General features: G+C 39.9%; 2 protein-coding genes across 4 annotated transcripts; both read left to right on the top strand.

The window, feature by feature from the left end:
* Window positions 1–29: 29 nt before the first annotated feature.
* slc35f2 (solute carrier family 35 member F2) lies at window positions 30–6,199 on the top strand. 2 transcript variants are annotated; one of them, XM_086098453.1, is made up of 9 exons: window positions 30–232; window positions 820–920; window positions 1,007–1,179; window positions 2,642–2,769; window positions 2,859–3,018; window positions 3,097–3,253; window positions 4,197–4,249; window positions 4,498–4,652; window positions 5,691–6,199. In XM_086098453.1, exons 2-9 carry the CDS (start codon window positions 832–834, stop codon window positions 5,877–5,879), a joined length of 1,104 nt encoding a protein of 367 aa, XP_085954579.1. In that variant the 5' UTR covers window positions 30–232; window positions 820–831; the 3' UTR covers window positions 5,880–6,199. The 2 variants fall into 2 exon arrangements, with proteins under 2 accessions (XP_085954579.1, XP_085954577.1); XM_086098451.1 differs by having other exon boundaries at window positions 218–360.
* An 889-nt stretch (window positions 6,200–7,088) lies between these two features.
* On the top strand, window positions 7,089–17,733 carry elmod1 (ELMO/CED-12 domain containing 1). 2 transcript variants are annotated; one of them, XM_086098454.1, is made up of 12 exons: window positions 7,089–7,239; window positions 8,069–8,129; window positions 9,483–9,628; window positions 9,846–9,874; window positions 11,977–12,074; window positions 12,143–12,272; window positions 12,372–12,505; window positions 12,578–12,646; window positions 13,821–13,841; window positions 14,287–14,337; window positions 15,049–15,182; window positions 15,353–17,733. In XM_086098454.1, exons 2-12 carry the CDS (start codon window positions 8,113–8,115, stop codon window positions 15,526–15,528), a joined length of 1,005 nt encoding a protein of 334 aa, XP_085954580.1. In that variant the 5' UTR covers window positions 7,089–7,239; window positions 8,069–8,112; the 3' UTR covers window positions 15,529–17,733. The 2 variants fall into 2 exon arrangements, with proteins under 2 accessions (XP_085954580.1, XP_085954581.1); XM_086098455.1 differs by lacking the exon at window positions 13,821–13,841.
* The last annotated feature ends 2,464 nt before the right edge of the window (window positions 17,734–20,197 follow it).

Here is a 20,197-nt window from a genome sequence, read left to right as displayed (position 1 = left end):
GACGTCATTAGCACGCGTCACCTATTCTGAAACAGCAAAAGCGAAACAGGCGACTATCGATCCGCCAAATTACACCGACGTAACGGTGATAAAAAGACACATTCAAGTATGAAACATTCCTAGTGACTGCAGAGACAAGAAGTATCGCCGGCTGCAATTTTCGCTCCAATGGGAGAAGTAGGAGGAGAAAGAGGAGGGAAAGTGTCCGCTTCCGGTGCAGCAGCATGATAAGGTTCGTAACTACACGCTTGTCGGAGGAGGAGGAGGCAGAAATGTGGATTGGCTTCTTCTAACATTTCCGAACTGAATGTTATCGTGTGAGTGAATGGACTATAGTGAAATTTTGGTGTTTTTTTAAAGGTAAGATTCGTTGTTTCACTTCTGGTTGCCATTGAGCATTGAGTCATCTATTGAATATCTACTTGGCATGTCTACGCCAAAGCCACAATCATTTTAATGTAAAGCAGTCGATGTTATGTCTGGGGGGTGGGTGGGGTGTTTTATGAAGCAGGGTGAGGCTCATAACTTTTTTTTTATTATTATTTTTGTTTTTACTTTTTTGACGTGTGTTGTTGCACTTGGGCTATCAAGCATTTGGGTCGATGTAAGATAAGTACCCATGCAATCACGGGGAAAGAATTAAAAAACAACATAACTTGGTATGCTTTATTAGTGGAGCCATTCAGCGCGTCAATTTTGGACAGTACCGCTAGGTGGAAACATAAGACATTACAGCGTGACTTGTGCCATTCTCTCCTTAATTAGCGAGGACACGAATTCCTTCATGTTTTTTTGTTTTATTTTGTCATCATTTTATAGCCCTGACAAGCGATGGAGGCCCCACCGGATGAGAAAATTTGTGGGAAACTGAGGCTGGGCTGCGGTCTGTACAATTACAAGCTAAGGGACGTCTTCACGTGGTGAGTGCTTGGAATGCGGGCCTGTTTTTGTTGGCACATCATCTGAGGTAGTGAGCGTTGATCCGCTCGTGCTTTCCCCTTTCCAGGGATTTGCTGAAGACCCTGGTCATGGGCCAAGTCTTGTCCCTGATGATCTGCGGCACGGCGGTGAGCTGCCAGTACCTGGCCAATGCTGGTGTCGAGACGCCCATGTTGCAGAGCTTCCTGAACTACGCCTTGCTGCTGCTCGCCTACACCACCATCCTCTGCACCTACAAAGGTACACACAGTTAATAATGGGAAAACACCATAGACGGGCTTACGAATAGCATTGGTGTTGCCATGTTATAACCCTCTAAAGTTACATTTGGTGATTCCTAGCGCCATCTAGTGGTGAACTTATCATGTATTCATTAACTCATTCACTGCCATTGACGGCTATTGACGTCAAAAATTCATTTAAACTATTTCTAATAGTTTAAAAATGTTTCCACTTTTGTTAACAAGAGTATGAAAAAAATGTTATTGTACATTTTGAACATATATAAAATGTATGATTAATTGTGAGGTAACTATTGAAGTCATGCGATTAATTACTATTAGAAATTTTAAGTCACCTGACGCGGTTTAAAAAAAGAAAAGATTATTAAAAATTAAGAGCGTCAGGTGATTAAAATTTTTAATCGTAATTAATTGCATGACTTTATGAAATAACTTATGATTAATCACAAATTTTATATCTGTTCTAAATGTACAATAAAAAAAATCTAGGTTTTCATACTCTTGTTAACAAAAGTGGTAAAAAAAAAATGTTAAAAAGTGGATTTTTTTTTTTAAACTAATAGAAATAGTTAAAATGAATATTTGACGTCTATAAACGTCAATGGCAGTGAATGAGTTAAAAAAACGACATGGCTGTAGTCTCACCTTACCAGAGCTGCCATATTTCGCCGCCATCTTCCTGCTACGGATGGTCAAAGGACAACTTCACGAATGTCGTTAGCCCAGGTGGTATTGCATCGAGTGTCTGACCCAATGGGTCGACAACATCTCACCTTTCACAGCTGGGGCCTGCAGGTGGTCGTCACTAACTCTCGTGATTCGAGCTCCTCGCTTGTCACTTTCTGCTTTGCTCTCGCAAGCGCTTACTAGCTTTTTTTTTTTTTTTACTAGCTTCTCCCGCTAGCCGCTCTTGTTAGCTGCTCCGGCTAATTCCGGCTCGCTCGGTCTTTCGGCGTCGCTCGCCGGGATGCTCGTTTGCTAACGCAAAATAAGAATTGGTGGTAGGCTTGCGAAATGTGATCTCTCTCTGAGCCACCGTAGTGTGCGTGCTCCTACGTGCTTCTAATGCTATCCTTAGCTCACTAGATGGCGCCAAGGACTACACACTGGGTCTTTAAGCAATGGATAAGTAGAAGAAGATGGATCAAATAAAAAATGAGGGAATAATAGAGTTCTATTATTCTTGTTAAAATTTGAAAAAATTAAAAAAAAAAAATTGTGGGGGGCAGGAACGGATTAATGTCAGATCAATTAATTTCAATGGGGAAATATGATTTGAGAAAAAGTGTTTTTAGATTTTACCAGGCTAATATTGTACTCAATGTTGTGTGCATCCTCCACACTGCTCTCCGGAGATTGATACCATCCTGATGTTCTCCCACTCCCTCCTACACTTAACAATGCGTTTTGGCCTGTAATAAGAATAGCAACACAAGTATGCCTTTTGTATACATCTACAGAGGAGCAAAACTTCCTGCAGGTGCTGAAGACCAAGTGGTGGAAGTACCTGCTGATGGGTCTGGCTGACGTAGAGGCCAACTACACGGTCGTCAAGGCTTACCGCTACACCACACTCACCAGCATCCAGGTGAGAAACGTCAACAAGTACAGCATTGTAGCTTTGCGGTTAAATTCACATCACATGATCATTTCATATCAATCCTGCTGCGTTTGCAGCTGCTGGACTGCTTCGTGATACCGGCACTGATGCTCATGTCCTGGTTCCTGCTGAAGACTCGCTACAGGCCGCTTCACTACATCGCCGTGACCGTGTGCCTGCTTGGCGTGGGCGCCATGGTGGGCGCCGACATCCTGGCCGGAAGAGACCAGGGATCCAGTAAGGAGGCCTTGGTCTTTCTATCCTCTCCGTAAGTCCGTTCAGTCGGCAGCCTCTCGTAATGAATTGACTCCGCAGCCAGCGACGTGATGTTGGGCGACAGCTTGGTGCTGATCAGCGCCGTCCTCTACGCCGTGTCCAACATGTGCCAGGAGTTCACCGTGAAGAACCGGAGCCGGGTGGAGTTCTTGGGAATGATGGGATTCTTTGGGACGATCATCAGTGGTATTCAACTGTGAGTTTTCCAACCTGAAAACAATTTACAACATACTGTACATGGAGGCACATTTGAAATAAATTAGAATTATAGTGGAAGAGTTTTATTCATTTCTGTACAGTGAGTGCTCAGGACGAATAATCCCCGCACTTCGTAAAAAGGGTTTACTAATTATGTATAGCTGCCACAAGATGGCAGCAAAGAACTTAAAATGGAGAGGACCATAAAACACCATGAGTCTAGCATGTACACAGCATGAGCCCATGTTACATAAACTGTATTCACTAGTTCAATAATTCAACAGAAGCTTAACACCTTCCCATGAGGCTTATCAATAGTATTAGCTAGCATACTAGCGTTAATAACAGGCTAGCCCAAACTGACGTGACATCACACACTTTAAGGGTTAAAGCACATATTAAGTCATTAAACCCACTTTCTGGCATTTACACAGTATTTACACAATAATTTTTTTAGGTAATGCAAGCTACGGTGTTTATTTGTAATAATATTTTTCAGCTTTTAGTTTCACTTCTGACTTTGCGCGAGGTGTATTCAAGGACCGTCAAAAAAACGGGCCTAAATGATTTCATTTACACCGAATATTTGATATTTTCCGCGAATATTGGAGGTCATATATAAAAAATTTCCACCTAATGGTGTTTTATGGGTATTTACAACACATTTACATCAGTATCTGTTTGCCTAATTTGCATATGTAATTGATATTCTATTGTCTATCACCAGGTACTTTTTTTTTATTTTTATACCGAGCAAGACGCATGTTGTAATTTTAATTACCAGTAATTAATTGTATTACTTATATTGAACTAATGTCAGGAAAAATAATTTGATTAGAAAAAGAAAAAAAAGCACTTGTAAATAATACATTGATTGATGATTATATCAAATCGATGTATTTTACTTTAGTTCCTCTTACTGAAACTGTTCTCCTTCGCAGAGCCGCACTGGAAATTAGTGCTGTCAAGAAAATCGAGTGGAACTTTCACATTGGTGAGTTAACTCTCCGTCTTAAGTATATGTATGTATTTTGATTGACATTTTTTTTGGGGGGGGGGGGGATTATAAGTACAGTGATAAGGTTAAACGTATACCTCATTAGTCATGAACACTTGACTGCGTTTCAATGATCACGACGCGGACCGCGGCGAGCAGAGTTTGTGTTTTCTTACTTGGTGTCAAAAGTTTGAGAACGGCAACTCTAACCCGTCTCCCGGCGTTGTTGTTTTTGTGTGGCGCAGCTCTGATGTTTATCCTCTACGTGCTGTGCATGTTCGCACTGTACAGCTTCATGCCGGTGGTGGTGAAGAGGACAAGCGCCACCGCCGTCAACCTGTCACTTCTCACCGCTGACCTCTTCAGCCTCGTCTGTGGCCTCTTCCTCTTCCACTACACAGTAATGAGAGAGAAAAAAAAAAAGTCGATTTTCTGTAGTGCCGGATCCCGGGGCCGTGTGTGAGCTGTAGCCTGTCTGGTTTGTAACTGTGTGTAGATGCCACAAGATGGCGGTAAAGCACAGATGCCATACATCTAGCAATGGACACAATCGTGAACATGTTACAAAAACAACCGTATTGAAATAGCATTCAATAAAATAATTAGGGGTGTCAAAATTAGTACGTTAATTTAAAGTACATTTAACGCTACTAGTTTTTTTTTTTTTTTTTTACGCGCGATTAATGACCATCCCTTACTTGGAAAGGCGGTACTGGGGGAATTCCAGTCGCAACGCAGCAGACACGTCCACGTCAATATTTAGCAGTAATGCATGTAATAATAATGCGTATATTTGTGGCAAGTGTCAAGTTGTATTTGACAATTTAAAAATGTGCAGAATTTCAAGTTACTTCATGTTAAAGGTTGGATAGCTCTTAATATGAAAAGAAAAATAGACTGAGCTGTCACCAATTGCTTACAAATGCAATTATGCCATCTAGTGGCAGAAAAAGGACCAACTCAAATCAATATCACACTCGGTTTTTTGCAGTACAGTAAATCTTTTTTATTTTAACTCAAATTAATGACTCATTATGAAATTACTGTATCAATGACAAAAAGATGCAGCCATATTTCTATTAAACATTTTTTACACAAGAGTATGAAAACATTAATTGTACAGTTAGAACAGATATAAAATTTGCAATTAATTAATAAATAAATTAATAAATTTTAATCGCCCGAAACTCTAAAAAAAATTATTAAAATGAAGACCAGCATGCTAGTTTAAATAACAAATTTGATGATGTGAACTTGCACATGGGTAAACAAATATGTGCATTTTAGCGTTAATATTTGGGAATACAGTTAAATTGCAACAAATAATGGAGGCTAGGCTTAAAAAAAAAGAAGAAAAAATATCATATTAAGGGACTCGCCGTTTGACAGCGACGTGTTAAATCATGATTTTAAGATGACATACATTTTCGTTTTCCAGTTCTCAGCGCTATACATCATGGCCTTCATCCTCATCATGGCGGGCTTCGTCACTTTCAACGCCGTGCCCACATACTCTGCTCAGCCCGAGCCCGACTCTCCGGACCAGGAGGCCCGGAGCTCCTCGGACCGCCTGCTGCCGGCTGACAGAAACGGGCAAAGTAACCTGACGGTGGTCTCTGCGCTATGACGACAGAAGAGGACGAAGAAAGTCTTTCTGTTCTAAGAAAGGCATCTCGAATGTTGTCTTCCATCCTGCTGTTACGAAAAAACAAGAACAAGCTGTTGTTTACGTTCATTTAGGAAACGCTACTGATTATTTGTTTTCATGTTACTGCTACTAACGTGCTGCTTGCTACTTGTTGGGCATTCACACCTCAAAGACAATTTATGATCCAGAACTGCTGCTAGACATTTTATAATCATTGATTTGATCATATTTTCTGTTCAATCGTAATGCAGTTTGTAGTTCTGCAGTGGTTTATTATTATGCCGTCTTTTTTTTTTTTTGAATATTCCCATTTTCAAAACAGGCCAAATCCAAAAATCACGAAACGATCACTTCCCCACATAGTTGTAATAAAAAAAAAAAAAATATTCTACCTTATTTGAAGGTAATATTTTGCCTATGTATTTACAATGATGTCAATGAGTGCGACATAAATTCTTAACTTAAGTCAACTTTATTTATTTTTATTTATTTAACCATAAATGCTGCCTTTTGTTTGCCCAAAAATTGTGCATTGTTTACTGTTGAAGTAATTTTCTCTCTCGCAATTGTCACCTGCTCATCTTAAGTGCTTTATTTCATACCTGACTTTTCTACGTTGTTTTTTTTTTTGTGGTCATTTTATTAAATTCAGTGTAAATGATTGTTATGGTATTTGGAAAAATATGACATAAAATATTTAGCCAAGTATATCTTGCAGTGAAGGTTTTGTCTACTAAAACATTTTTATGACATGTTTCCACACACAATTGTCTTTTGATTTACATTATATATTTTTTTATTTGAATGCATTCATGTAGAAAAGTCAACTTTTTTGTGAGTACCAAACGCAAATACTAATAAGTCCACTTTAAAAAACAAAAAAACGTGTGTGTGTTTTTTAACCAAAGCAAGTTAATATTTTTGTGTCAGTATTTTATACAAAATTGTTTTATTGAACTTTGGCATTGGGGTCAATGTCTATTGTTTGCCAAAAAAGATGATTACCTCCTGATTAAAAAAAAATATATTTTTAAGAAATTTGATTTATTTTCGCAAGAGATGTATCGAAATGACAACTCCCCCAAAATAGGTAAGATGCATTTTGAGAGATCTTTGTTATATTTTCTGCTGTCTCTATTTGTGTGCAGTCTAATCAGAGCCTCGCTCGCCAGCAGCCACGTGACGTCATTCAGCTGCTCCCTTGCACTTTAGCGCCCCCTTTCGACTGCGCCCTCACAACGGCGTCATGGAGGAGAAGCGGACGTCTGCAGCCGAGTGACGGGGGGAAACACGAAGCCGCACGTCGCCTGCTTTTACAGCCTTTAAAAGATTTAAAACGGTAAGATAATCTTTTTAGGACGCGTTTAGTGACGTGCCGACCTTGCAAGGCGGAGGGCATTGCCGCGCATGGTTGCGGATTATGCAAATGTGACGCGCCGCTTTTGCTAATCATCCAGCAGATGATGACTTCAAATCTGATGTGTTATTTTGTTGCACGGCGATTTGATTGTGTCACGAGTTTGAAACGGTGACGCGTTGCGAGAGGACAATTTGGTGGGAAGGAACGCAAAAGAGATGGCTGGCGCGTTCATTGCTGCGCGCCCTGGACAGTTCCTCAGATGCAGGCCTGCAGCAGTGGGGGACAACGTAGGGCCCGCGGGCCGGATGCAGCCCACTAGTATGGAAGAGTATCCTTTTTTTTAAGTTGAGAAATTTGTATCAACAAATGAGGATTTCTCTTTTAATATTTCGCTATTTTTTAAAGATAAAATAATTTTATGTTGGAAAAAAAAACTGAAGCACTATTTCTCAAAAGTATGATCACATTTTTGTAGATTAAAAAAAAAAGCTTACTTTTAGTAAAACAACTTTTCTTCTTGAAACAAAAAAAGGATAATAATTTAAATATAAGTAAAAAAAAAAAAAGCTTTTTATCGCAGGTATGTCTTTTTGTAGTGGTAGAATTTTTGGGGGACACCATCCAAAATTTTCATTCCATACAATAAATTAAATACAACTTTTTACTCAAGAGTCAAAAGACAAGAAACATGCTATTAAATTCTCATAATTCCAATGTCTTATTTACATAATAAGCAATCATAAATATTTGTCTGATTATAGTTTTCGCACATTGCATCTGGCTCACCATCATCATGTTCCCTTTGCAGGTAATCCCCCAGCAGAAGCTCCAGCAAAGAAGACACCAGGCATCATGAAGCACTTCCTGAAGTAAGACGAGCCTCCCTCCATTGTCTGATGATGGAATTCATTTGTGATGTTGTTTAGACCAAATAAATTAATTCCAAGTTCTCCTGTTCGAGCCCTGTATCGATCTTACCCAGTAAGAACCTGCTATGTAAACAAACGCTCGTCTGTCTGTTCTATTTATAGCCCTCTTGTTGCTCTTACTGCATGCGCCGTCCTGGTGTTATTGATCATGCAGAGTTTTATTTATTTTTTTGCTTTATCCCTCCATTATTTCTCATTCAGGTACAGTCAAAACAAAAAAAGTGGATTTGCCACCCTGCCGTTTTTGCCCAAGTACAGCAGCTAATGTCTCACATGGTGCCTTAATAGGTCAGCATGCATTTCCTATGAGGCACGTGTCTCTATTCTAACTCAATGTCACCTGCAAAGATAGCTTTTTATAAGGATATGCTCTGTTTAATTATGCGTCGTTATGATACAGCTTTCTCTTAATTTCTGTTCATTGCTAAATACTGCTTTGGCTAGTGAGACAAAGTATTAGAAAAGCAGAGAGTGTAAGACCATAAATGTGTAAAAATATGCTTCAGAAGTCAAACTGAACTGAACATGGATGTTGAAAGCATCATCACGCACAACGTCAGCAAATCTCCTTTGACGTCAGCTCACTGATCATGAACAAACATGCTCCTTCACAACTTAAGAATTTTTTTGGGACATGTAGATGTCCTTTATCTGTAGATAACAGGAAAAAAATGACAGGACTTAAAACGCATCCCTGAGGAACGCCACTCTTAACTCATTCACGCCCAGCCATTTTTACAGAAGCAACCCCATTCACTCCCGGCTGTTTGACTGATTTTGCAAGGCCCACAGAATATTGTGCTCTATTGCTCTAAAAACATGAAACCTAGTCTCTTCTTTCATCAGCAAAAAAAAGTATATTTGTATCTGTTTATGTTTTGCAGCATTTAGCATTAGAAAATAGCCAAGTTTCATCGATATCCATTCCTGGTGAAAACACTGTCAAAAAAAGCTTTTTGCAACATGGCCCTGGCTGAGCAAAGCCTCTCTTATACTCTGTGGCCGCCTGCTGGCCGTTTTTTTTGTAAACTACCTTCTGTATGGTCGTGCAAAAAACAACAACGTGTAAATACGTTTTTGGGAGTGAAGGACAAAGAATTAAATAACGTTTTGACGGGTTTAAATGAGTTAAGAGTGTCCTACTGTTACTCAACAAATGCAATACAATTAATTCAGCGACAAATTTTCAGCAAATAATAGGGGCTTGGTCCCCCCCCAAATGTCCATGTGGAATGAATGACATGTCTTTGTAAAGGCACAATATGAATTTCTCCCCGGTCTTCTTCCCTGCAGGGTGTTGACCCAGTTCTTCGTGTTCCTCTACTGCAAATGTTTGTGGCGAGGCCTCAAGTTCGTGGCACGCAAGTTCACCGGGCGCTGCGAGCTACAGCGGATCTGCTACAACAACAAACATGGTGCCCGCAGGACGCTCAAGATTGGTAAGAGCCTGCGCACTCCTGTTGACCTTTTGAGGATACTATCACGTAGGGCTTTTTTTTCTCTTCTTCAATTTATCGACAAATCCGATACAAACATTTTGATTTATGTCAATTTATTCAAGAATAGGACATTATTATACATAAACATTGATTATTGATTATGATTCAGTTACTGGTTTGGTCAACATGTCATAACTTTGCAATGTTTTTCTTGCAGAGTCGTCTCTGAAGTACTCCAAAAATGAGGTAAACATCCAAGTTAAACGATTAAAGGGGAGGTCAACCCAATTTTTGGGGGGGACAATAATATGTTTTATGCAGCCCCACTAGTCTAAATATGGTATTCTGTTAGTGGAATAGGAGGCAGCAAAATCTCAGCCGTTTTTATCCATCTCAGGGGGCGGCCATTTTGCCACTTGCTTTTGAGATAACATTAATGTTGCTCAAGTCTCAGGTAACAATCAATCACAGCGCAGCTTCAGAAAGGTCAGCTGTGATTGGTCGACAGCAAGTGGCAAAATGGCCGTCTCTTAACTCTTTGACTGCCAGACGTTTTCAGAAAAGGGATGCCGCCAGTGCCAGCCGATTTAAGCATTTTGACTGATTTTCAAGGTCCACAGAAAATGTTCTGTTTGGACTATGGAAACACACGTACTACCAAATGAAAGATTGGACTTTCATCTTTCATCAGAAAAAAAGAGTTTGTTTCTACCTTATTCCGTTCTTTAGTAATCAACAATAGAAAATGGTTAGTTTGACCCAATTTCGCCTGTGTTGGACCAAAATACGGAGAAATCAAGCTTTTAGTGAAACGATATTATTTCATGCATTCTAGTGAATTTGACACTTCTTTTTGTCCATGAATGATGCCACAAACACCTAAATAGTGCTTTACTTCTATAAAACACTACCACCAAGAATGAAAAAGTGTTTTTTGATAGCAAAATACGTTTATTTACATTCAACAGTGTAACAATTTGACAACAATTTGGCAAACTATTTACAAATGTGTGCAACTGTGGTGCTATTTACAAATATGTGGATGTTTCAACGACAGTTTTTCTTTTTGTGAAGCACTCCCCTGCGTGCAAAGAGACGCAACAGCATTTGCACAACAGATTGCCTCTTCGCATGCGCCACTTTCTTGCCGGCCGTTTTTTTCCGGGGAATAGCAAGTATATACTGCAGTGTGTCATCAAGTCTAATATCAGGATCATGCTACGGTTACGTTACGGTTTCGTTACGTCTCGCTTCCCCGTGTCCTTCAGTTGCTATACCGGGTGGTAGGAGATGTTCTGATCCATTTTATCCACTCCATTCATGGTGGCATCGTAGTCCAGAAACAGTGTCTTCTCCGTGATCAGACTGTACCCGCTCCTCCGATGAATATGCATTGGACTCGGGGTACTCTTCATTGTCCGATCGAATGTCCGCTTGTGCAGCTCCGCGTTTTCCGGCCTTAGCAGCGCTAGCCGCGCTAAGCCGGTGAGGCTTACTACGTGTTCATAACAGTCGCGTCAAGGCTTCCAACTTTGGCGTCAAGCTCGGAGTCATCATCATCATCATCATCAATCTGCATTGGTCGATGCCAACTCTCCATCGCCCGATCGAATGTCCGATTGTGTAGAAGTACCCGGCCGGCTATTGTGCGCGTTTTCCGGCCTTAGCAGCGCTAGCCGCGCTTACCGGTGAGGCTTACTACGTGTTCATAACAGTCACGCCAAAGCTTCCAACTTTGGCGTAGAGCTCGTTGTCATCATCATCGTTGACATCAATGCGCTTTTTAGTATTGATTGATGCTTTCCGTCTTTGAAAAAAATGCTCAAGCGTGAGCTGCTTGCAACCGGTTGCTTGGGCAGCCATTGTGGGCTTATTCAGCCATGTCTCCTCAACACTCTAGCTCCGCCTCACGTCTTCTACTGACGCCCACGGTGGGCGGCCCATCCAACCTTGTGCAAAGAGAGTCATCGCTGCCCTCTAGGGGCCAAAACGAGTCTTTGACTAATCAGATCTGCCTGATACTTTCAGCACAGCTGCCCAAGGCTTTCCTGCACCCGTTTTTGAAAAAAAAACAAAAAAACATAGGGGACGTCTTTTAACGTCCTCGGCGCCCTTCCCTAGGTTTATGCTAAACGTTTTATAACGTTTATGGCAGTCAAAGAGTTAAAATGGATAAAAATGGCTGGATTTTGCTTCATAACTTATATTCCAAAAATGTAATATTAATTAGACTGTCATGTTTAAACTAGTGAGGTCAGATATAACTTATTATTGTCAAGAAAGGTTTCAAGTTGAATTAATTTAGCTGTTTTGCGAGAAATGTGTAGTACACCATATTTTCTTTGCAGCTGCTGCAGTCCGCCCTTAGCACCCATCCCGACAAAGTGGAGAAAACTATTGATGACATCATGGCTCTGAAGAAGATCAACCCTGATACCAACCCTCAGTAAGACCACGTAAAGCGATTTGCTAGCCAAACTGAACTAGAAGATGACTCTTTCCTTTCTTCCCCAGGTTGGGCATCTCCCTGCAGGCCAGCCTTCTACAAATTGTAGGTTACAGGAACTTGGTGGCCGAGGTGGAGAAGCTCCGGCGGGAGCCTTACGACTGCGAGAACGCGCAACACGAGGGCATGCTGATGAAGGTGTGCATTTATTCTAACCCGTTAAGCTATTACACCAGTAGCTTGTGTTCTCTTTGACAAGATGGCCGCACAATTTACTATTGTTGTTTTTTGGAGCAGTTGTGGAAGGAGCTGCGTCCCGACACCCCCCTGACCGGACGCATTTCCAAGCAGTGGTGCGAGATCGGATTCCAAGGCAGTGATCCCAAGACGGACTTCCGAGGCATGGGCCTGCTGGGTCTCCACAATCTTCTGTAAGATCAACTCCTTGAACTTTTACACGGTGCTAAGCTAAGATGCTAAAATAAGTTCTTCTCTATCTATAGGTACTTTGCGGAACACGACAAGGCTGCAGCTCTGCAGATGCTCCACGACTCTCTGCTGCCCAAGCACAAGTATGTCAGAAAACCTACGTCGACGTTATTTCCACTATAACACGAGTGACCTCATCTGTACATCATGCTCACTGTCGGCAACTCAAGCGCACACACGGCTTCACGACATATGGACAAATGTGTTTGACGTGCTCAGGTTTGCTTGAAAAAGGACAGAAATCACCTCCCCTCCAAATTGTGTGAAATGAATAAAAAGGATGAGGACGGTTCAACCTTTATAGAAGTATGACAAGACTCAAAACACTTCCCTGAGGAACTCCCCTTCAAAATGTCTTAGACATTTACTGGGGATGGATGTCGAAGCATAAGAGGTGAATTTTTCCAGCTCTTGCTACGAGAATGAGGAGGGTTTGACTTTTGTGGAAAAATTATGGTACTTAAAACACTTCCCTGTGGAACGCCGCTCTAAATTGTATCTGACTCATTGGTACTTGTGGTAGATGCTCAGAATTAACTGCTTCCTGTGAGAACATTGTTAATTTTGATTTTGTGTTCTTGCAACAAGGTTGAGGAATGAGATTTCAATAGAATATTGAAAGGACTTAAAACAATTTCCTGAGGGACTCCCTTTCAAACTGTGTTTTACTGAGGATGGATGTTGACGTATCAGAATTGACTAGCACTGCTGCCTGCATTTTGCGTTTTTTTCCAGCTCTTGCCACAAGAATGAGGAGGCTTTGACTTTTGTGGAAAAATTATGGGACTGAGAACACTTCCCTGCAGAACTCCACTCTAAATTGTGTCTCACTCATTGGTACTTGTTACAGATGCTCAGAAGTAACTGCTTCCCGTGATACCCTTGTGAATGTGGATTTAGTGTTTTTTCAACAAGGATGAGGAGTGATGTTTCAAAAGAATATTGAAAGGACTTAAAACACTTCCCTGAGGCTCACCAGAAAAAAAAAATCCCACAGTTCTCACAAATTGGAAGCCTGCAATTGATGAAGAATTAAGATTCAACTGATGGCTCAAACTATGTCGTGGTACTTTTGTCCATATAGCGTGGGTCTCGTCACCAATGTTCACAGCTCCACCTGGTCGCTCACTGGCTCCTCATCTTGTGTTGATTGCATCACTGCTTTGTATTGCTTTGCCATCAGCATCTCAGTGAGCTTCTTCTGTCTGTTTCGACACACGCTTCCCTCCTCTGTGTCGCTCCCACGGCCCGCCGCAGGAGTGCACAAGGGAGTCGCAGGTACTCCATATTCATCCTCACTCACCTGCTTTGTCAGCCACATGCTGTGCAGCATTGTTATTATTCCGTGCCGTGTGGTCCATTTAAAACAGCGTTTTCTACCAGGAGTCATTTCGTACTTAATTTATGAATTGCACAAGTGGTCTTGTGATGCAAGTTGCCCACCCCTGTTTTAAAGCATTTCAAGTATTTGTAGTTCATCTTTTTTTTTAATATGCTTATTGGCTACTTCATTAGGTAAACAATTTCATAAGATTTGGTATAAGAACTCTCAAAAAATTTCCATACGTGACATCGTGCTGCTCTTATTTATATAAGCGAGCTGGTTGTGAGTGAATCATGAGCACTTCTGCTGCAACCCTTGACTGTCGTGTGTGTGTGTGTGTGTGTGTGTGTGTGTGTGTGTGTGTGTGTGTGTGTGTGTGTGTGTGTGTGTCCTTCACAGCGAGGCAAACACGTCAGAATTTGAGCCGAAGAACATTGACAAAGCCATTGGGTAAGACTCTCATGATTATAATTCGTGTGTTAAGGCAAGCACAGTCCACAATGAGGCTACAAAGAAATAATTACAAATCGTGCAAAGTAATAGCCATTTAAAATGTTATTTATTAATATATGCATTAATATGAAATAAAAAAAATAAGAATATAATAAAATAACATACTGTAAACATTTATATATAGTATAACGAATAAGAAAAGACTGTTACATAAAAAAATAGACTAAAAATAATTGCAAATGAAAATAAAATCACATACTTCTCATGATAATTTACTAAAGATGTTTCAAAAATAATTTCATAAAAGATCCTATGACAAAATAATGTTATTTAGCTGTTTGAAAATGATTTTTTTAAATTAATAGAATGAAAATTATTAGAATAAAATAAAATCACATACGGCATTCAAATAATTTACTAAAAATGTATCGATATGATTGATTAAAATCAAGCTATAATATAACATTAATGTTATTCAGATTGATGTTTTTAACTGAACTAAAAGTTCAGTTAAAAACATTAATTCTATTAATTTACTAAACACAAAAACAACATGACACATTTTTTGAATTTACAAATAAATAAATAATGTGCATAAAATAAAGAATAGTTATTAATCTTGTGGTTGAACGTGGACTGTTTCCGAGCAGCGCATGCATGCCACAGTCCCCAAAAAACAATCTTGACGACCTTCCTCACACCCTGCAGCTACTCTTTCGCCATCGTGGGCATCAACATCACAGACCTGGCCTACTCACTGCTCGTGAGCGGCGCCCTGAAGACACACCTGTACAACGTGGCCCCCGAAATGGCCACGCTGCTGCACCTCCAGCAGACCTTTTGTGAGTCAACCTCTACGAGAACGCCGACTACTATTTGGATTGTGTTGCTACGTTCATTTGTATTGACATATGCGAGTGACCAATAGCGAGTCGGGCTTTCGTTACCATGACAACCACCGCCTGAGCTTTGCAACCTGAGAGGCTTCAAATTGGTTGTGCGTGTTTGTCAGGCTACCTGATGCAGGAGTTCCACCGCTTCTGGATCGAGGAGGACCCCAGCGACATCATGGAGTTCAACCGCGTGCGCACCAAGTTCCACCGGCGGGTCCTGCGGCAGCTACGGGACCCCGACGCGGCGCTCTGCCCTCGCTTCTCAGCCTCTGACCTACACCTGGTCAACCTCTAGGGGCACTACACCCCCTCCCTACCATCACCCAACACCCCATCGGATGTCCCTGTAGGCCTGTCAGTAAATATGCTCGGGCAAATGTCATGAATGCAGCACACACGCACACACATACACATATATATACTGTATATATATATATATATATATATATTAGGGGTGTCAAAATGTGTGCATTAATTTTGAGTAAATTTAATTTATAAAGTTCCTTATAGCCACTAATTTTTTAAACATGCGATTTCCCTGTACTGGGGGAATTTCAGTCGCAACGCAGCAGACAAGTCCACGTCAAAATTTTGCAGTAATATATTTAATAATAATGCATATATTTGTGGAGACTGGGGTCAACTTGTATTTTACAATTTAAAAAAAATTGCAGTTATTTCATGGTAAAGATTAGATAGCTCTTAATATGAAAAGAAAAATGCACTGAGCTGTCACCAATGTCTTACAAATGCAATTATGCCATCTAGTGGCAGAAAAATGACCTTGATTTTGTGAATTACTATGAAACTACTGTATCAATGACTAAAAGATGCAGCCATATTTCTATTAGTTTAATTTTTTCCACTTTTATGTTAACGAGATTATGAAAACGTAGAAAAAAACATGTTGTACATTTTATTGTACATTTAGAACAGATAAAACATTTTTGATTGTGAGTTAACTATTGAAATCATGCGATTAATTACAATTTTAACCGCTTGACACCCCTAATATATATGTACATGCACCACCAGCATCAGACATCACCATAGCGATTGTCGCACCATCTTCGTGTCACTTTTCCTTTAATGATTGTATCGCACTCTTTACCAGAGGTGGGGGACTCAAGTCACATGACCTAAATGGAATCAGACCTAAGTCGGCAATCTCCTAAAGCTTCTCAAATATTCAACTTGGCTTTCACATGATGACATTAGTTGAGGAGTTTCACTGAGACAAAAATAGTTTCCGCCATTTTGTATTACCTGTAGGCAATTATAAACCGTTTCAAGGGTGGCTATCAACTAGGCGATGAGTACATTTTGACTAGCTGCCAAGTCTAGTATCTCATTAATATGGCATTCATTAATTGCTTCATTTGTTGAAAAGTTTGTCGTCGCATTGCTTCGACCGTAAACCAAACACGGGTTCTGAGAAAGGGGCAATATGCTTGAGTCATAAAGACCATCCATATTTTTTTTTATGGTTTAGAGAGTAGACTCTCAACTGTAGATGTGAGGGGCCAGGAAGGTTGCTATGGAAACACTACTCTCTTTACAAGCCGGATGCGACCATATAAGGAAAAAAAAATGGTCACAGCGATTTGAACTGGCAACTCGGGACTTGCTTGAAACTTGAAGGTTAAGAAGACTTGAGATGACTTGCATTTATGTGACTTAATCCCACCTCTGCTTTTTACACTCATTTTGCTTAATCACACCAAAAAAATAAAAAATAAATCACTCAACCAAATATAGTAAAAATAATGACGTGAAAAATACGACACTGTATGAGTTTCTGTGTTTCTGTATGAGTCAATCACCTTGCCAATATTTTGAATGTGTATGTTTGAAGTGGTGTCTTTCTGGCATTAGAATGCTTCTCGTTTGCCTTTATTTACAAAAAAAACAACAAAACACTTTCTGTCATGAATGTTTCTCACGTCAACGATTGTTTCCGTTGGAATCCATGGAATGTGACACTTTTAATGTCCGACATCAGCCAAAGCAATAATTGCGATTCATTTGGTGTAGCTGAGTTGCAACATGCTTGTTTTGATCTTTTTGTTAGCTCGTAGCTTTCGTCGTGCCCTGTTTACAGCTTAGTTAAATTTTGGAATGATGTGGTGATAACCGAAGGTGGGAAGAAAAATAAAAGATGGCCGCGTTGACCAGTCAGTCGATGCAACAGAAATGAAAAAAAATAAAGAAACAATTAACGTTGTACTGTCATCTGGAGCTTTGAGCCACACGCTGCTTCACCAAGACACGATTCTGCGATATCAACGTCATGAATTGCATTGTTTGTTTACTACTCCGTTTAGCAGCACTGTTTTGCCTTTTGACGTTTTTCATTGCCTGTACTCTTAAGTGGAGTCTCACTGCTTTATTGATTGATGATATTCTTCTAAATGTTCTGAGTAGATATTGTAATACTGTGCTTTATTTGTCTGTGTTGTGCATTGGAGAACACAAATCAATAAAAACAAAGTAAAAGACAGTTAAAGGATGGCTCTGTTTCCTTTGAAATACAAAAATCGTTTCAATCGAGCTGTCCAGGTTATAGGTCACGTTAATGGTGTTTTTCAATGACATATCTTGGGTTCTCTTGCATTTGAACAGGGGTGTGTAGACTTTTTATAGTCAATGCTTTCAGTTTCTACGGCAGCATGAGAAGTGACGGTTGCTGATGAGGGTGCAAGTGGAGCAACATGAACATCAAAGCATGAGAAGCCTCCAGATTAGTGCGGCTCAGCTCCAGACAAGCGTCCTAAATAACGAACGCAGAATCACGACTGTGAAAAGCTCCGCACGTTGACTCAGCACTTTTTAAGCTGTCCTGTCTGTACAGTAGATATAATTTAGAACTAATTTATTCATATGCCTGGATTAGGATAGATGGCTTGCATAACTGCATGCATACTTTATTGTACTTATTTTGTATTTTACCATACGTTGAAGAGATACTTTAGTTAATTATAAAAATTCCAATGACTTATATTTTGTTGGTGGTAAAAGTTAGATTATAATTTTTTAAACTTTTAAATAACTTCCCACAACATTAGTAACAGTGAGAGTTGAGTGAGACAACTAAACAAAGCTAGTGTAACAAAAACTGTCTTTAAAAAAAATACACATTGAAGTCACAATTATGCTATTTTCCATTTTAATGATATCGAAAGTTGCTCATTTGTAATTGACATCACTTCATTGTTAATGTTTTGAATAAACAAAACCAAAAAAAGGTAAATTTTCTTTACATTTGAAAGACTACTATAAAATGTTAAAATTGACATGTTAATTTCATGGTTTGACTGAAAAAGGGCTTTAATGGAAGTAATGTTCAGGGTGGCCATGTGGTGGCGCTAGTAGCTAACATGTCATATAGCGAGCGCCGCTGTCATTTTGTGTCGCGCGCACGCACACACACACACACACACACACACACACACACACTAGCCAATCACAGCTTGTCATTTCATTCCGCTGTTATCAGTTAATACATTAATTTGTGTCTGTAACAATGATGGCAATTAGCTTTTGTTTTTATGGTCACATTTGAAGTGAAATATTTACAACTCTTTTTCTTTGCTTTTTTGTGTGACAGTGCTGCAGAGAGTACCAAAAAGTGATAAGTACAATGACAGCCATAGAGCATGTACGGTGGATATAAAATTTACACCCCCCTGTTTAAATCCTTGGCTTTGTTTTTTATTTTTTTATTTTGTTAAGGTAATTGTGACATATAACCTGCACAACTCAAGTTGGAAGTTTAAAAAATATATATTTTCAAGAAGGGAATAAAAAATAAATAACTTGAGATAATGTGGTTGCACAAGTGTGCACAACTTCTCATTGGGGACGAGGCTGTGTTCAGAATTAACCAATCACGTTCAAGCTAAATCAAATGGGAGTCGGCACACACCTGCCATATTTAAAGGAATTTATGAAGCTCAATAAGAAGTCATCTTGCAGTACAGTACAGTATTTCCAACTTCCCTACTCATTTATTGTCATTTTGAAAATACTGCTTTTCAAGATGTAGTAAAATGGCAGTATGTGCAATTTTTGTTTGCGCAGGAACATGTGACGCTAAAAAATAAGTACGTTTACAGTAATTTCCAACTTCCCTGCTCCTTAACTGTAATTTTGAAAATCCTGCTCCTCAGGTCTAGTAAAATGTGTAGCCTTTGATCCTGGTTGTTTTTGCAATATGTGCAATTTTTGTTTGCACAGGAACAGGAACACGTGAAGCTCATAAAGAAGTACAATTACAGTCATTTCCAATTTACCTGCTCCTTTAATGTAATTTTAAAAATCCTGCACCTCAGATGTAATTAAATGTCAGTATGTGCAATTTTTGTTTGCACAGGAACAGGAACGTGACACTAAAAAATAAGTACGTTTACAGTCATTTCCAACTTCCCTGCTCCTTTAATGTAATTTTGAAAATCCTGCTCCTCAGGTGCAGTAAAATGTCAGCTGTACAAATGCCCTTTGATCCTTGTGGATTTTGCAATATGTGCAATTTTTGTTTGTGCAGGAAGAGGAGCGTGAAGCTCATGAAGAAGCAATTTCCAACTTCCCGGCTTCTTATTGCGGTGGGTGATAGCACACTTCTGTATAAATTCACTTTGATCCTTTCCTTCTTGGTCTCCTTCCCTTACAGTTCTTGCTCCTGTACACCAATTTCTTTTTTTATACAGTGTATATACCTTTCCATGTTTGTTACTGCGCTGTGAGTGACCATTTCTCCTGCTGAAACCTTTCCACTTGCTCACTTTGCCACCCTTCTCCCCCACTGTACCCTCATACATGAATAAAAGTGCCCCTCTCCCCCTCTTTCCTCATTCCTCCACCTTCTGCAGGATTAGGCGCAGCGCTAATTCTATGCACAGCGCCGGCCGCTTTGAAGTCGACTGGCAGGGAAAAAACGGCCGCCTCCTCCTCAATTGGCTTATTTG

The sequence above is a fragment of the Leptonotus elevatus genome, chromosome 16 (genome assembly GCF_054856555.1).
Source record: "Leptonotus elevatus isolate MCC_2025b chromosome 16, RoL_Lele_1.0, whole genome shotgun sequence".
NCBI classification, from domain to species: domain Eukaryota; kingdom Metazoa; phylum Chordata; class Actinopteri; order Syngnathiformes; family Syngnathidae; genus Leptonotus; species Leptonotus elevatus.
Note: the sequence above shows the minus strand (reverse complement) of the source record. Positions and strands in the feature narration are given on the sequence as shown.